General features: G+C 40.4%; 2 protein-coding genes across 4 annotated transcripts in view; both read left to right on the top strand.

The window, feature by feature from the left end:
- LOC126400141 (dnaJ homolog subfamily C member 7-like) overlaps nt 1-6,158 on the top strand; it is a 13,511-nt gene extending 7,353 nt beyond the window's left edge. Inside the window, exons 8-14 of the mRNA XM_050060650.1 lie at nt 732-896; nt 995-1,086; nt 1,181-1,254; nt 1,352-1,498; nt 1,600-1,755; nt 4,651-4,731; nt 4,832-6,158. Coding sequence (XP_049916607.1) covers nt 732-896; nt 995-1,086; nt 1,181-1,254; nt 1,352-1,498; nt 1,600-1,755; nt 4,651-4,731; nt 4,832-4,869 — 753 coding nt within the window. The 3' untranslated portion in view covers nt 4,870-6,158. The remainder of the gene's footprint in view (nt 1-731; nt 897-994; nt 1,087-1,180; nt 1,255-1,351; nt 1,499-1,599; nt 1,756-4,650; nt 4,732-4,831) is intronic.
- Nucleotides 6,159-8,492: 2,334 nt separating this feature from the next.
- LOC126399634 (ATP-citrate synthase-like) overlaps nt 8,493-14,203 on the top strand; it is a 34,233-nt gene continuing 28,522 nt past the window's right edge. For all 3 annotated transcript variants that reach the window (XM_050059736.1, XM_050059737.1, XM_050059738.1), the window contains exons 1-2: nt 8,493-8,651; nt 13,792-13,973. In XM_050059736.1, coding sequence (XP_049915693.1) covers nt 13,815-13,973 — 159 coding nt within the window. In that variant the 5' untranslated portion in view covers nt 8,493-8,651; nt 13,792-13,814. The remainder of the gene's footprint in view (nt 8,652-13,791; nt 13,974-14,203) is intronic.

Genomic DNA, 14,203 nt, shown 5'->3' on the forward strand with positions numbered 1-14,203 from the left:
CATCCATTTTCAAGCTCTCTGTGTGTTTGTTTCCTTGCGGACGAGAAAAGGAGGAGCACACATTTCCGAGAAGGCGTTTCCTTTTCAAAAATGCAAGAGGCGTTGCTTTGTTGCTGGCCGTTTTCGCCGGTGTGTTAAACACACTTTAGAAAGGAGTGTCCCCAGACTATCAGAAGGCGGAGATCTCTGATTGTCTGGTGGCGAGACTAGGCGGAGGGCACATGGAGACTGGACACAGGGAAATAGAGAAAAAAGAGAAATCACAGGGAGCTCCCCCAGCTCATTGAGGAACTTCTCCTGGATGATGGTCAGTTTAAGGTTTATATTAGTAAGAGTCAGGGACAGTTTGACAATCTGCTGTTAATCGTTAGGCCTAATTGCAGTTGGTAAAATGTTAAAAGTAGTTGATGCTACAATTTCTTTAGATATTTCAGTTTGCCTAGGGCGATGATGAAAGTGAGGTAACGTTAGCTTTTAACAAACCAAGTACTTCCAACGCAAGTGTTCAGGGTGCCCCTGCAAAAAGGCAAGGTGCTCAGCAATGCGAGAGCAGTGAGCAAAACACTCCACTCTAATTAAAAACATTACAAAAAGACGCCCCAAGCTGCTGAAGTTTGCTCCGTCTGGTCAGAACCTAACTAAGTAAATCCATTCTTCAAGGCATGCCAAAATACAGACAACACCTTAATGTTTTAAAAGAGACATGATGACTTGTTCTCCTCCCAAATCAGAATGCCAAAGCCCTAAAAGCCAAGAAAGAGGAGGGCAACCAGGTGTTTAAGAGCTGCAACTATGAAGCTGCCTACCAGCTGTATACCGAGGCCCTGACGATAGACCCCAACAACATCAAGACCAATGCTAAACTGTACTGCAACAGAGCCACAGCAGGAGTAAAGGTGAGAGGCGACACGTTACCAGCTGCAGGCATTTGATCAATAATGTTCTTAGCTGAGCTCTTCACTCAATTTACTGTCATTAACTTGTTCATCAACAGCTGCAGAAACTTGATAAAGCCATTGAAGATTGTACCAATGCGATCAAACTAGATGACACTTACATCAAGGCCTACTTAAGAAGAGCTCAGTGGTATGCTGCACTTTCTGTATGAGTACATGTGTCCTAATGGGTGTGTTTTGTTGTGCATTATGCAGTTTTTGAGTGACTTTGTGTGACCCTGTAGTTACATGAACACAGAGCAGTATGAGGAGGCCGTACGGGACTATGAAAAAGTTTACCAGACAGAAAAAACATCAGGTGAGCTGCAATTGTGTTATATTTTTGCATTTTTACCTGTTTTAACTGATGCACCAGCCATGTCTGGTTTTCACACACTCACATTTTATCACTTTAGATCACAAGCATCTGCTGAAGACGGCACAGCTGGAGCTGAAGAAGAGCAAGAGGAAAGATTACTACAAGGTGCTGGGGGTCGGCAAGAACGCCACCGAGGATGAGATCAAAAAGGCCTATCGCAAACGGGCCCTCATGCACCACCCAGGTAGACCGCTCAGTCTTTACACAGACATGAAGGATACCAGGTTTGCATTTGATGGTTATATATCTGAAGGACTGTGTTGTAATTGTATCATCATCTTGCAGACCGCCACAGCGCAGCGACTCCAGAGGTGCAGAAGGAGGAGGAGAAGAAATTCAAGGAGGTGGGCGAGGCCTTCACTGTGCTCTCTGACCCAAAGAAGAAGATCCGCTACGACAGTGGACACGACCTGGAAGACGACTGCTCCTTTGATGGTGGAGGTAAAAGCTGTTTTTTTTTTCTTTGGACAGATTTACATTCAAAAGCTACCAAAACTGAGTGACAGATTATTCACTGTCTGGTGTATAGAAGAGGCATCAATACTGTCCACAGAACACCATGACATGCATCATGACTTTTTTTTTTTTTTTTTTTTCCCATTTCATCTATAAATTTTAGGTTTTGCTGAATATTCAAACTTCCCATTAATTCTCACAGAATCCCTCAGATTTAGAAGTAGGGATGGGAATCGTTCAGGTTGAGGACCAGTGCCAAATTATTGGATCCATTGGAATCATATGGTGCCGAGCTGATCAATTCCTTGCCAATCAATTCAGTGCCAGCATATTTTTCTGACAGTTACACATTGCAAAACAAGGACATCAGACTCATGTCTATGTTGCTGGAAGCTTGCAACAAGAAGGGCTCGTGGCAGAGAGGTAGAAACAGTCCAAAGTGTGGCAAAGAAAGATGATAACAGTGCTGCTTCAGGGCCGTACAGTGCAGCATGTATGTCACCCGTGGTACGCAAAAAGCGATCTGTGCGATAAATGAAAGTTACCACAGTAGCACTTGTGCTTTACAGCTTTGTGCTGTGTGTGTGTGTGTCTGTGCGTGAGATTGAGGGGAGGGTTTGTGTGCTTGTATGTATGTGAGGTGAATCAATAGTGCATCGCTACTATACTTGATAGTGTGATGGTGAGATGGCCATATGCAAACGAGGAAGTGCGCACATCAAAAAATAAGGATTGGGTGCTGGACAAAAAAAGTCAAACGACGGCCATATGAGCCTGAGCAATAGAGCAAAGGGAGTAAATACATCTCATTAGGGGGAGCAAAGCTATGGTTTGCCTTTTTAAAAATAAAGTTATGGTCATAAAGTCTCCGCGATCAGGTAGTTATGTTTAAACAGCCTACATTCATAATAGTTTTACCATTTCAGCAACCGACAAAAACAAGTAACAAGAAAATTACACATTTTTGGACCTCCCTTTGAGTTGGTTCAGTCCATACAGTCGCTGATGGCACAGCTGATTGATCAATTGGAGCACAGTGACAGCATGGCACATTGAAAGAGGCCAACAGAGTGGAGCTTTTCCTTATGGCATCAAAGTGTCTGAATTAACAGTCAGTTCAGCAGTGGACAGAGACTTATTTGGAGCTCTACAGTCTACTTTATTTTTTTATTGTAGTCAGACTTTAGATGGATTTCATTTTAAATACGGGACATATCGCCCCGTGTCACTCCCTTCATCCTGCGCAGTGCTTTCATTATTAGCAGGGGTGGATTTAGTGATTTAGCCCAGGCAAACTGTCTTGCTTTATTTTTACCCTTTACTGGGAATGTTGGTAGACAAATGGCAGCGGTAGAATAAGTACTGAAAACTTTTTCTTCAGTAAAACTATTCACAGCACACACAGTAAAAGTTGAAGTCAAAGTCCTGTAGTCAGGAGAGGTCATATCAGCACAATGTATTTAAATTTATGGAAACTCCGTTCAAGGAGGAGCTTTCAATTCTTAAATAATGTTGGATAGTTTGATGGGGAGGGGGGGGGGCTAAAAATTATAACAATTCTTTATTTTATTTTATATTATTTATTTTATATATATTTTTATTTTACTATTTTATTTTATTTATCTGTTTTATTTTTAGTATTATTTTTATCTTTACCATAATTTTAAATATGTAATAATAATGATTATAAATATAGTTTTTCCCTATTTTTTTTATTTTTTTTTAAATAATTTTCTAAATCTATTAATTTATAATTTGTGGGACATTTCTCGCCAAGTTGCTCATTGCCTTTTTCCCCCATGCTTTTGACAGAAAACTCATCAATTTGCTGGGATCGCAGTTCAAAGTTTTATATATTTGTGAAAGGCACCTGAAAGCAGCACAAGAAAAGTAATGTGACGTTAGGTTTCAGTGGGTTAAAAAAGTGCTCTGGGGCCTTTTGTAAGTTCATTTGGGGTACAGTGAGTTAGAATAGTAACATAACTAAATATTTTCACATCTCAGCATCATAATCTGTGACTGTTTATGCCTGTTTTAGTTGTGCCCTTGGATGTTTTTATGAATATTTCAAATAATGAAACAGCTGTTGTAATAATTCAATTCAATTTTCTGTCCTGTTCTTGATGCACTCATAGTTTTCATAACACCCTCAATCTAACTCATCTAGACAGTACATGTGGTGTAGACATGCAGGAAATTTCTATTTCCTGTTTGCTCCCAACAGATAAACAAACATAATCAGGTGCCCACGGAGACGGCTCCTGGATGTGGGTGACAGATATGTTCATGTTAATATAGCACAGCATGGATACAGCTATTTTATACGCTGAACATATCACGGACGTGATCATGATCAAACAAAGTGTCTCTGTCTCCTGTATTATGGAAACATTAGCGCCACGCAGGCAGGCCAAGCAGTTTGTCTTTGACAAAGAAAACAAATGAGAACAAATGCTGTACAAATACTCTCTCATTTTGTGTGTTCAGACTTGAAACGTGTAGGCCTACTTTATCCACACAGAAAATTAATCAGAAGTCAATAAAGAACTGGACCGACAAGCAGAATCAATAACGACATTGTTATCAATAAAATCAAATTAGCATCCCTTATTATAAGTCAGCCTATGAAAACAGTAGGAACCCAACTTTTTCCAAGCACTACACTGACTGTATCCTGAACTCCGACACTTCTTATAGTCTCCTGTGCTCGTCTCGATTGTCTGGCAGTTCCTGTTTCTCTCTGCAGTGCACGTACACCCTGTACTGATGACACCTGTTTGTCAGACACCTTGATTCACCTCCATTCCGTGTGCGCATCTTGTTCTTCCTGAAGCTTGTCATCACCGGCTAATCCTGCTGTTGTCTTTGCTGTCTCTCTAGACTTTGATGCGAACAACATCTTCAGGGCTTTCTTCGGCGGCCATGGTGGAGGAGGAGGATATAGTTTTGATTCCAGTCCAGGTATGTTTGAAGACATCACTCAAGACATCTTTAAGTTTACTGAAGCAACAGAGAAAGTTAATCCTGTAAACTAACTTCGTCTTTGTTTGTTTTTTTCTAGACAATGGACCTGGAAATTTCTTTTTCCAGTTTGGCTAAAGTGAAGGAGCATGCGGGAAAATACAACCCTGCAGTAGACAAAATCAAGTTGGACCCACAGTCACCTCCTGACGCTCACACTCCCGAGCGTCTGACAAAATGTCCCCACTATTCTTTATCGAGAGGTTCTTGATTATCGCATTCACTTCTAAATTTACTCCTCACATTGATGCTAAAAACAGTAGGAAGGATAATTCAGAGACTCTAGCTGTGAATTAATACTGTAAATATGGAATTGCTTAAGAGGTCTTTTTTAAAATGAGGGGTTTGGATCAGCTGATCAGAGCATGTCCCTTCTGCCAAAATCTAAATGACAATAAATAAAATCTTGTAAAACTGCTTCAACCTTCGTAAAGGTGACCCGTGGAAGAGTAAGCATCATGGTTGATTAGTTTTAGAAGACACACTATGGCATATGTTTTAAAGGTTCTGCTGGGACTGTACGTCTCCATAGAACAAGAGCCAATTTACTGTGGAAGTTCAATGTCAAACTGACCTCAGGACAGCCTGTTGAGGACAACGCTGGTCTCATGCGAGCACGTGTCCAGGTTTTATTGGCTCACTTGCCAAATACAAAATCTTCGTGCAGGGTTTTTTCTTTGTTCTCCATGCTGCGTTGTATATTTGACTCGAATGTAAAGCGTTTTGTGTCCATAAATATTTTTCTTCAGTCTTCCCGAGGTCTATTTATATTTATTGTACTGTATATTCTAACCTGTACACAGCAAAACGCCAGTGTTTGTCTTCCTCCGTTTTTAAGAGACTCATTTGTAAATGTTTCCCACGCCATCCTCTTTGCCCTCGAAATTGTGCAGTTTTTTTTAACAGGCCAAAATCTGCACACATACACCGTCTCTTCAAAGCACCGACCACTCATCTGTCCCGTTCAAATTCTAGTGGTGCCTTACCAGAATGAGCAGCGAGCCACATCCTATTGACTAAAGGCAGCACTTGTGGAGCTTTGTGAGTCTGCGCTCTTCTTCATATCTGGCCAGTGAATGAAATTGAATATTAGTAACTGAATTCTTCATCCCGTCAAACACAAAAGACTCTTCGTGTCATGTCAGCGTCAGTCACACCCAGCTGTCATCCACCCATACTCGTCACGCACGTTTCGTCAGTGCAGCCCTTCCCCTACTTGTTCCACCTGTTTTTAAAGGGACGCTGTTAGTAGGCTGGAAGCTCCTATTAATTGTTCTGTCACTGATCTATGTATCATTTTTAAAAGTTGTTACAGTATTAACGACATGCTTTTCTTATTAAAAATAAAGGCTCGTCTTTTACTGTGATGGTAGACTTTTTTCATTGTGGGATAGAGTGTAAGACAACACAGATCAGAAGAGGTAATAGTCACAATATATTTATTTTATCATGTTATTTATTTAATGTAATCAAATTGATTTTCCAGATTTGATTAGTGGGTACTGTACTTAAGTAGGCTTGATTTGAGTATTTCCATTTTGCTTAAGTTCATTTAAGTCTAGGTTCTTCAACTTAAATACTTCACTACATTTAGTGAGTTCAGGTGAGGCTACTTTGAAAATATATCTTTGCCAGTTACCAATTACTTAACACTGGAAGAAGTTGAACTACAGCAAAGCTTTAAAGCTGGTTTACTCAATCTATTCTGAAAAGGTAGTTCAAACTACCTTGTAAAAAATGTACATGGAATATAACAAAATACAATACAAAAAGTCACATGCCACTTGTTCACGTCATAAACCAAAAAAATAAAATACCCGAACTACTAATGGGAAAGCGACAGGAAATGTCAGCTTGGGTTTGGTATACAAAGTCCATGAGTGTACCTGCGTTCAGAAACTAAAGTCCAGGTAGGGGTATTAAACCAAAGCAGGATGACTCAGTTAATCAGGTAACTTCTAAAATAGCATGCAACAACTTCTGTGAACATTTGTTAATAAATAGTAGTCATCAATAATTATAAATAACTGTGGTCAAAGGGGGTTCAATTACAGTCGAGAGGCAATGGTAACATAAAAACACAAAACAATCCTATTGTTTTATGGCCCAAAATTGGTTGTAGTTTCAGTAGTTAACAACACATAAAAAAAAAAAAAAAGGAATTAAACTAATTAGATCACTATGCAGATATGAATGTAGCTAAACTACGAGCAAATAACTGCGAAGTGTAGTCATTTGGCCGTAGTTAGTACTTTTCAGATTAAGAATTTAAATGCAAAATAAAATCTTCTCAAAAGCTTGATGCATTGTTAAAGATAAAACGACTCAACAGAATATACAGTAGATTAAATTAGCTCTACCCCAACAAGCCAAGAGAGAAATTCTGTATCAATATTATTATGTCTTCTAATTAAGGGCATAGGTTTCCTTTCAGTGTTGGGGAGGACACATGTGACGGAGGGTTTGGGTCCTCTGCTAAAAATGTTAGTGTCTGCATGCTGGTGTATTTTTATGCAACAATTTATGGAGTAAATGTCTTCAATATTGTTTTAAAAAAGTCCTCTGCTACCTTCATGGTTTTATGCACATGTTCTAAATGTTGAGGGGGATGTGCCATCTGTGTCCCTGTGAAATCAACACCCATCATCCCAATAGAAGAAGAAGAAGCTAATATACTTTATTAATCCCAGCGGGGATGGTTTTTTTTCACTTTATTGTCATACACACAGGCCTGAAATACACACACATGCACAAACAGGACCTATACATGCATTAAAAGGAGAGATGTAAGAGCAAGGTGGCTGCCCATGAGCAGGCGCTCCTAGCAATTGGGGGTTCAGTGTCTTGCTCAGGAGCACCTCGGCAGTGCCCAGGAGGTGAGCTGGTGCCTCTTCATCTACCAGTCTACAATCCATACTGGGGACTTGAGCTGGTGACCCTCCGGTTCCCAAGTCAAATCACTATGGACTGAGCTACTGCTGCCCCAATATGTTATATGAAAGTATGAAGTCTGAAAGATTCTTAGTAAAAGGTAGTTTTGATATATATGTTTTCTGATAATACTTGTGCTCTTTAAAATTAAATCAATTTTACTGGACTCTTATTTGTAACCTAGTATTTTTTGACTGTTACTCATGGCAAGAGTAATTAAGTAATTCTTTCAGTGAATCCTTTATAAAAATAATTCTGAAGAAGAAGAAGAACAAGAAGACGGGACAGATCAGAAGCATTTGAAAATTATACAGTTATAACAATACAAAAATTAAATGGAAATAAAATACCAGAAAGTAATATATACATTCTGAGAAATAACATTAAGTCATGTGAGAAACAAAATGGTGTACTTTTGAAGACATGTTTTTTACATACTAATATTATTATTATTACTATATTATTAATAAAATTAGCATTAGCATTATTTGTAATTCTGTTTTGAAAGGTTATACAAAGAAAGTTAGTATTATTATACATATATATTATCATATTATTGTGGGTTTATATTATTAGAATTTTTTTTAAAAGCTTCACTTTATTTTGTCATTCGTGTCTTGTTTATGTCTTTATGTTTATTTATATTTTACAGTATTGTGTGATTTATTCCGGATTTATTGTGGGCGGCTTCTTATTATAACGCTGTGGGTGTGACTGACATCACCACGTGACCACGTTTCAGCCAATCAGGAGCCAGCACCGATGTGTAACCAGTCGCCAGATTATGGTGCGACAGGACGTTTGAGAGTGAGGTGGCAACTGGCGGCAGCAGACTCCGGTACGAGAAGAAGTAGCAACTCTTTAGCTGTGTCGTTTCTGACCGGGACACGACCCCTGTACTCCGTGGAGGTGCTTCTTTCATTGACAAGGTAACTGTTTCCGTTAAATCCTCTGTGAACGCCACCGTCAGTTAGCTTCGGCAGTTAGCTAACTGCTGTTTGCAGCAGTGTGAAGCTACAGCAGTTAGCACGTCAGTCAGGCAGTTAGGACTTCCCGGTTAGCGGATGTGAGATGCTCTCTGCCAAAAACTGCAGTCACTGCCCTCCTGACAGAAACAGGACACACACAGCTGTTTTCTGTGGTGTTTCCTCTGCTGTTAATGTTTTAAATAGAGTTAAAGTGGATTCAATTGACTCGTAGCTCGTCGGGGAAAAAAGCAGAAGTCATATTAACCACAAACACAGGCTAATTTAACCTCACATCATCTCCTTTCCCTTCACTTAACTCCGTGGGTTTTGCTACACACACCACATCACCAGGAAGTTGCTCCTTATTCACGCACAGCTCGTCAAGCTAAAGTTATTAAACTTGCTTGGCTAGCTAGCAGAGGCTGTGGGGTGGGTGTGGTAGCCGATACAGGAGCTTCTTTCACTTGGCCTGACGCACATGATGTAACAGTTTGCACAAGAAGAGTGATGCTAGCTCTCATCACACAGCAGCTGTGTCTGAGGCAGCACCCCCTCTCTGCCCCCTGTGCTGGTGCTGCCGCCTCCACATCCAGTCCCCTCCATCCCAGGAGCACGTACACTGACACATATTTCACGGCCAGATAGCTTCAAACAATAGACTGGGTCCGTGGATTATGGCAGGCTAAATACTGGGACATCTGGCTCTGCAGACATGACAGGATAGTGTGCTTAGCTAAATCCTGGCCAGACTCCCCCAAGTTAGATGTCACAGACATGTCTTGCAGACTGTGTTGCAGGTGCCATAAAGTCAGGAGCTGAAATGAAACCACCATAAAATGTTATCAGGCACACAAAGGCAGTGGAGATAGGATGCATGTTATCAAGGCTCGCTGCTTATCTCTGTTTGGTTTGTCGTGGTGAAGGTACTTCATGAACCTGTCTGGGCTGTTTCACACACTGCGTTCCAGCCAGGGGTTGTCTTTTAAATTTGAGCTTGGCACTTGGCCGAAGGAAACCTATAAATATATAGGTGTATGTTTGTGGTAATTGAGGCAGCATTGGCAGCACTGTGTTGGCTGAGCAGGTCTGACAACATGCAATGATGTTTGAATGTCAAGACAATTAGTAAAACTTGTTATCTTTGTGTAGGCTCATCTAATCCTTCCGTATTGTCATGACACTCGCACTGCTAACTTCAATACAATACCTTGCAAAAAATATCGAAATTTGATACAGTTTTTGATGCCAAAAGGAAAATTGGGCAAAATTGAGAATATCACAATATTTTCATCCAAATACCTCCATGGATATTGCGACAATATCGTAGGGTCGACTATTTGTGCTTTCAAAACTATTTACAAAGTGAGATATTTGATAAATAATCAGCAGTAACGTGGATATAATGGCTACGTGCGAAAGGCAGCTAGAACAGTCTGGTAATACTGTAATCATTCATTCATTTTCTCTAACTGATTATCCTGTTAGGGGTCGCGGGGGAGCTGGAGCCTATCCCAGCTGACATTGGGTGACAGCAGGGTACACCCTGGACAGGTCACCAGACTATCACAGGACTGACACATAGAGACACACAACCATTCACACTCACATTCACACCTACGGGCAATTTAGAGTCACCAATTAACCTGCATGTGTATGGACTGTGGGAGGAAGCTGGAGTACCTTGAGAAAACCCACGCTGACACAGGGAGAACATGCAAACTCCACACAGGAAGGCTCTCCAACCCCGGGGTTCGCACCAATGCTACAAGAATGCTAACCACTGCATCACTATGCCGCCCACTTTACTGTAATGCAGCCTTTAAAACCAATATTGATATTGCACAGCCATAATTCACATCTTTCCTCAGATACATGCAATGTTTTTAAATTCCCAAACATGTTTAACGCCAAGTTGTGATAGCTTTTATTATGTGAGACTACATTAACATGTATTTGGATGTAGATATACAGTAATGGAGAGTTTCTTGCCTGTTTTTGTGGATCGTTTCTTATTTTTGTCCCTGATTTAATTGCTAGAACGTGAACATGCCTTTGAGTTTGGCCTCAGTGTGATTCAGTTATCTCTTTGGCTTCATGTCTGTGGCATGAAATTAAAGGTGATGTATCAAAACTGCTGTAGTTATTGTGTTGCATTAGTGTTTATTTTTCAGTGGCTGTTTAGATGCTGCTTGTTTTTGTCAGTTCAAAAACTAAAGACACTATCTAATGAATGTTTGTTTTTTAACTGGCCCGTGATCGAGGCTGGTGGGTAAGGTAATACAGATGCACCGAATCAGTTTTTTCAGGTTCAATACCGATCCCGATGCTGTGGCTTTGAGTATCATCCGATACCCGATGCCGATCCAATACCATGGTTGACCTAAAAGGCTATATACCTTTACATGTAGAACAGAAAAGACTAGAGGCATCATGCATTGATGACTACACAGTTCTTTCATAAGATAAAATGAAACAAGATGAAACAGATTAATGCAATGATGAACTATTTATTTTTAACAAAAATAAACAATTGAAATAGTGTGAAATACCTCCACACAGCAGATTCTCTCCTTCGCTCCATGACCTATGACGTAGCTCGCGTCGCAGTAGATTTAAAGGGAAAGGATCGCCTCAGGTATAGGTTGCGTTTTCCGATACCCGATCCATCTATTTTGATGATATCAGGGCCGATATTCGATCCAGATATCGGATTGGCGCATCCCTATAAGGGAGATCGTTCCTTTGCCGTAGCTGCTCCAAAGCTCTGGAGTAGCCTTCCGCTGTCAATCAAATGCTCCCCCTCCACTGACACTTTCAAGACAAACCTTAAAACGTTCATGTTTTCAATGGCCTTATGTTGAGTGTAGTGGTTTTAATATTTTAGTATTTTGTTATTCTTTTTACGTTTGTAATTGTACCTCCCAGTGTTATTCTGTTTTATATTTGTGTACATTTTATGTTGCTATATATTTGTGTGTCATTTTTTTATTTTGTACAGCACTTTGGTCAACTGCGTTTTTTTCTAAATTTGCTGTATATATAAACTTGATTTGATACTCAGTTTAGAGTGATATGAAACAGACAAAAACAGCAAATCTTAACATTGTGAGAAGCTGGGACCGGAAGATTGTTGCGATTTTTGACAGAAACAATTAACCAACCTGCAGATAAATTTTCTGGTGATCAACTAATCATTTCAGCTCTAGCTACGTCTTTTTCATGGTATTTTGTCTTTCTGTCTTTTTCAATTTTTTCTCACATTCACTAAATGATTAATCTATAAGTTGTCAACTGTCTATTAATCGCCAACTAATTTGATAATAGATTAATCGGTGTGAGTAATCCTCGCAATTCTCTTAATTCCAGCTCCTTAAAAGTGAATATTTTCTGGGGCGTCGGTGGCTTGGTGGTGGAGCGGGCGCCCCATGTGTAGGGCTGTTGCCGCCGCGGCCCGGGTTCGGGTCCGGCTTGTGGCCCTTTGCTGCATGTCATCCCCCCCCTCTCTCTCCCCCTTTCGCACTTACCTGTCCTGTCCAATAAAGGCAAAATGGCAAAAAAAAAAAAAAAAAAGTGAATATTTTCTGGTTTCTTTACTCGTCTATCACAGTAAACTGAATGTCTTTGGGTTGTGGACAAAACAAGACTTTTGAGGACGTCATGTTGGGTTTTGGGAAACACTGTGCGACATTTTTCGCCATTTTCTGACATTTTCTAGACCAAACTAATCGATTAATCAAGAAACAGTGAAAATAATTGTTAGTCACAGCCTTAATATCCCTGTTAAACACAAACTGGTTTGTTGAGCGAAGGAAAGTGAGTTATCATTTTGATTATTCACTACCGTCTCCTCTATGAACAGTATGTGATGACAATTTGACAGTTTATAGCTGACTTAGTGAATATATAACAATACTGAGGAGGTGCAGAAAGAATGATCTTAGTGTGGATCTCAGATTTCTAGGAGTAATTAAGCTGTCATCAGTCACATAAGAACCTTAAAACTCAGCATTGTTAATGTTTTATCTGCACTTTTTTCTGTGGCTAACTTTGTTCGTAGCCCAAACAGACGAATTATTCTCTCAGATGAATGAAGGCATTTATGCTCACTAATATCAAGATAAGCAGAGAGGAGCTATGATAAGCTGGTAAATGTAGGATTTATTATCCCTGAAGGATATTATTTTATGCAGTTTCAAAGACAAGCTCATTTTCAGCTGTTTAAAGCTCGGGTGCACTGAATCAGCTGTTGATCTTGGACCTGAGTGGTTTCAAGTACGGTTTGGATGTCGTCGTCGGTCGAGGGTGTTGGATAAAAGTGCAGCCATGCAGCAGATATGGAATACTTTCACAGTTTATCTCAGTTTGTAGCAAAGGATTTGTCGCTGTGAAAACCTCAAACACAGATAAGTGTTGCTGGCAAAGCTTTAGAGGGGCACTTGGCTTGAATTTAATTAAATATGTAACCCATTAGATGAAGGCTAGACTTCTCAGACTGGCTTTGTGAGACATTATTGTGCAGCGGTGTAAAGTCCCCCTCCCCTCACCCCTGTTAATATCCAGTTAAATGTCTGGCGTTAACTGAACTGATTTGCATCTGTGCAAAGTTTGTCGCTAGAGGTGTTTTCACATTCTTCGACTACAATGTCTGTGCACTTCCCTAAAATCTGAGATTCGAATGACTGCAGGCAAACTGGATTAGGTCTGTCACAAATACAAAAGCCAAATGATGTCTGATACGGGACACAGTTATGCTGGAGGAACAGACTTTGACACAACTGCAGCTAAGAAACCTGAAACCTCCAGCACGGAGCAGTTAGCATTAGCATAGTGAAAGTTTTGACAGCATGGTAGAGTGTGCGGTCCTTCTACGTAAACCAGACCCATTGTATAAGACATTACTGTATGTTTCACAAGCAGTAATGCTTTGTTAGCAACTGCCAATTAGCTTACAACCCCCATCTTGGTTAAAAATCAGAATTGACTTGGCCCGTACTCTTGTGTGCTCAAAATGTGCCTATGCTTGTTTTGTTGTTTGTTTGTTTCTCCCATCAATATATGATGATGATGTATGTAATTAACTGTCGGTCTCCCTGTCCCAAAGGTCCTGTGCTATCCAGCGCTGCCATGTCGGCGAAAGCCATCTCAGAGCAGACAGGAAAAGACTTCTTGTACAAGTACATCTGCACCACAGCGGCCGTGCAGAACCGCTTCCGCTATGCCAGTGTCACCGCTGAGACCGACTGGGGCCGCCTCACACAGGAGCATCCGTGGCTGCTGACGGAGGTGAGGCTGCTGCGACGGGCTCAACACAAGAGCCTTGTGCTCGCCTGTCTTGGTTTTAGGTTGTCTCCTGAGCTTGTGGAGGGATATTGAAATCATGAGGCTAATTACATGCTGTATGTCACTGAAACTCTTGACATAATGTCATTATGATCACAGTGGCATGTGACTGTGCATTTAGATGCAATAAAAGAGTGTACTTGTGGAAATGTTTAAAGACATTTGAATGAAGC

Source organism: Epinephelus moara, chromosome 13 (genome assembly GCF_006386435.1).
Source record: "Epinephelus moara isolate mb chromosome 13, YSFRI_EMoa_1.0, whole genome shotgun sequence".
Classification (NCBI taxonomy): Eukaryota; Metazoa; Chordata; class Actinopteri; order Perciformes; family Serranidae; genus Epinephelus; species Epinephelus moara.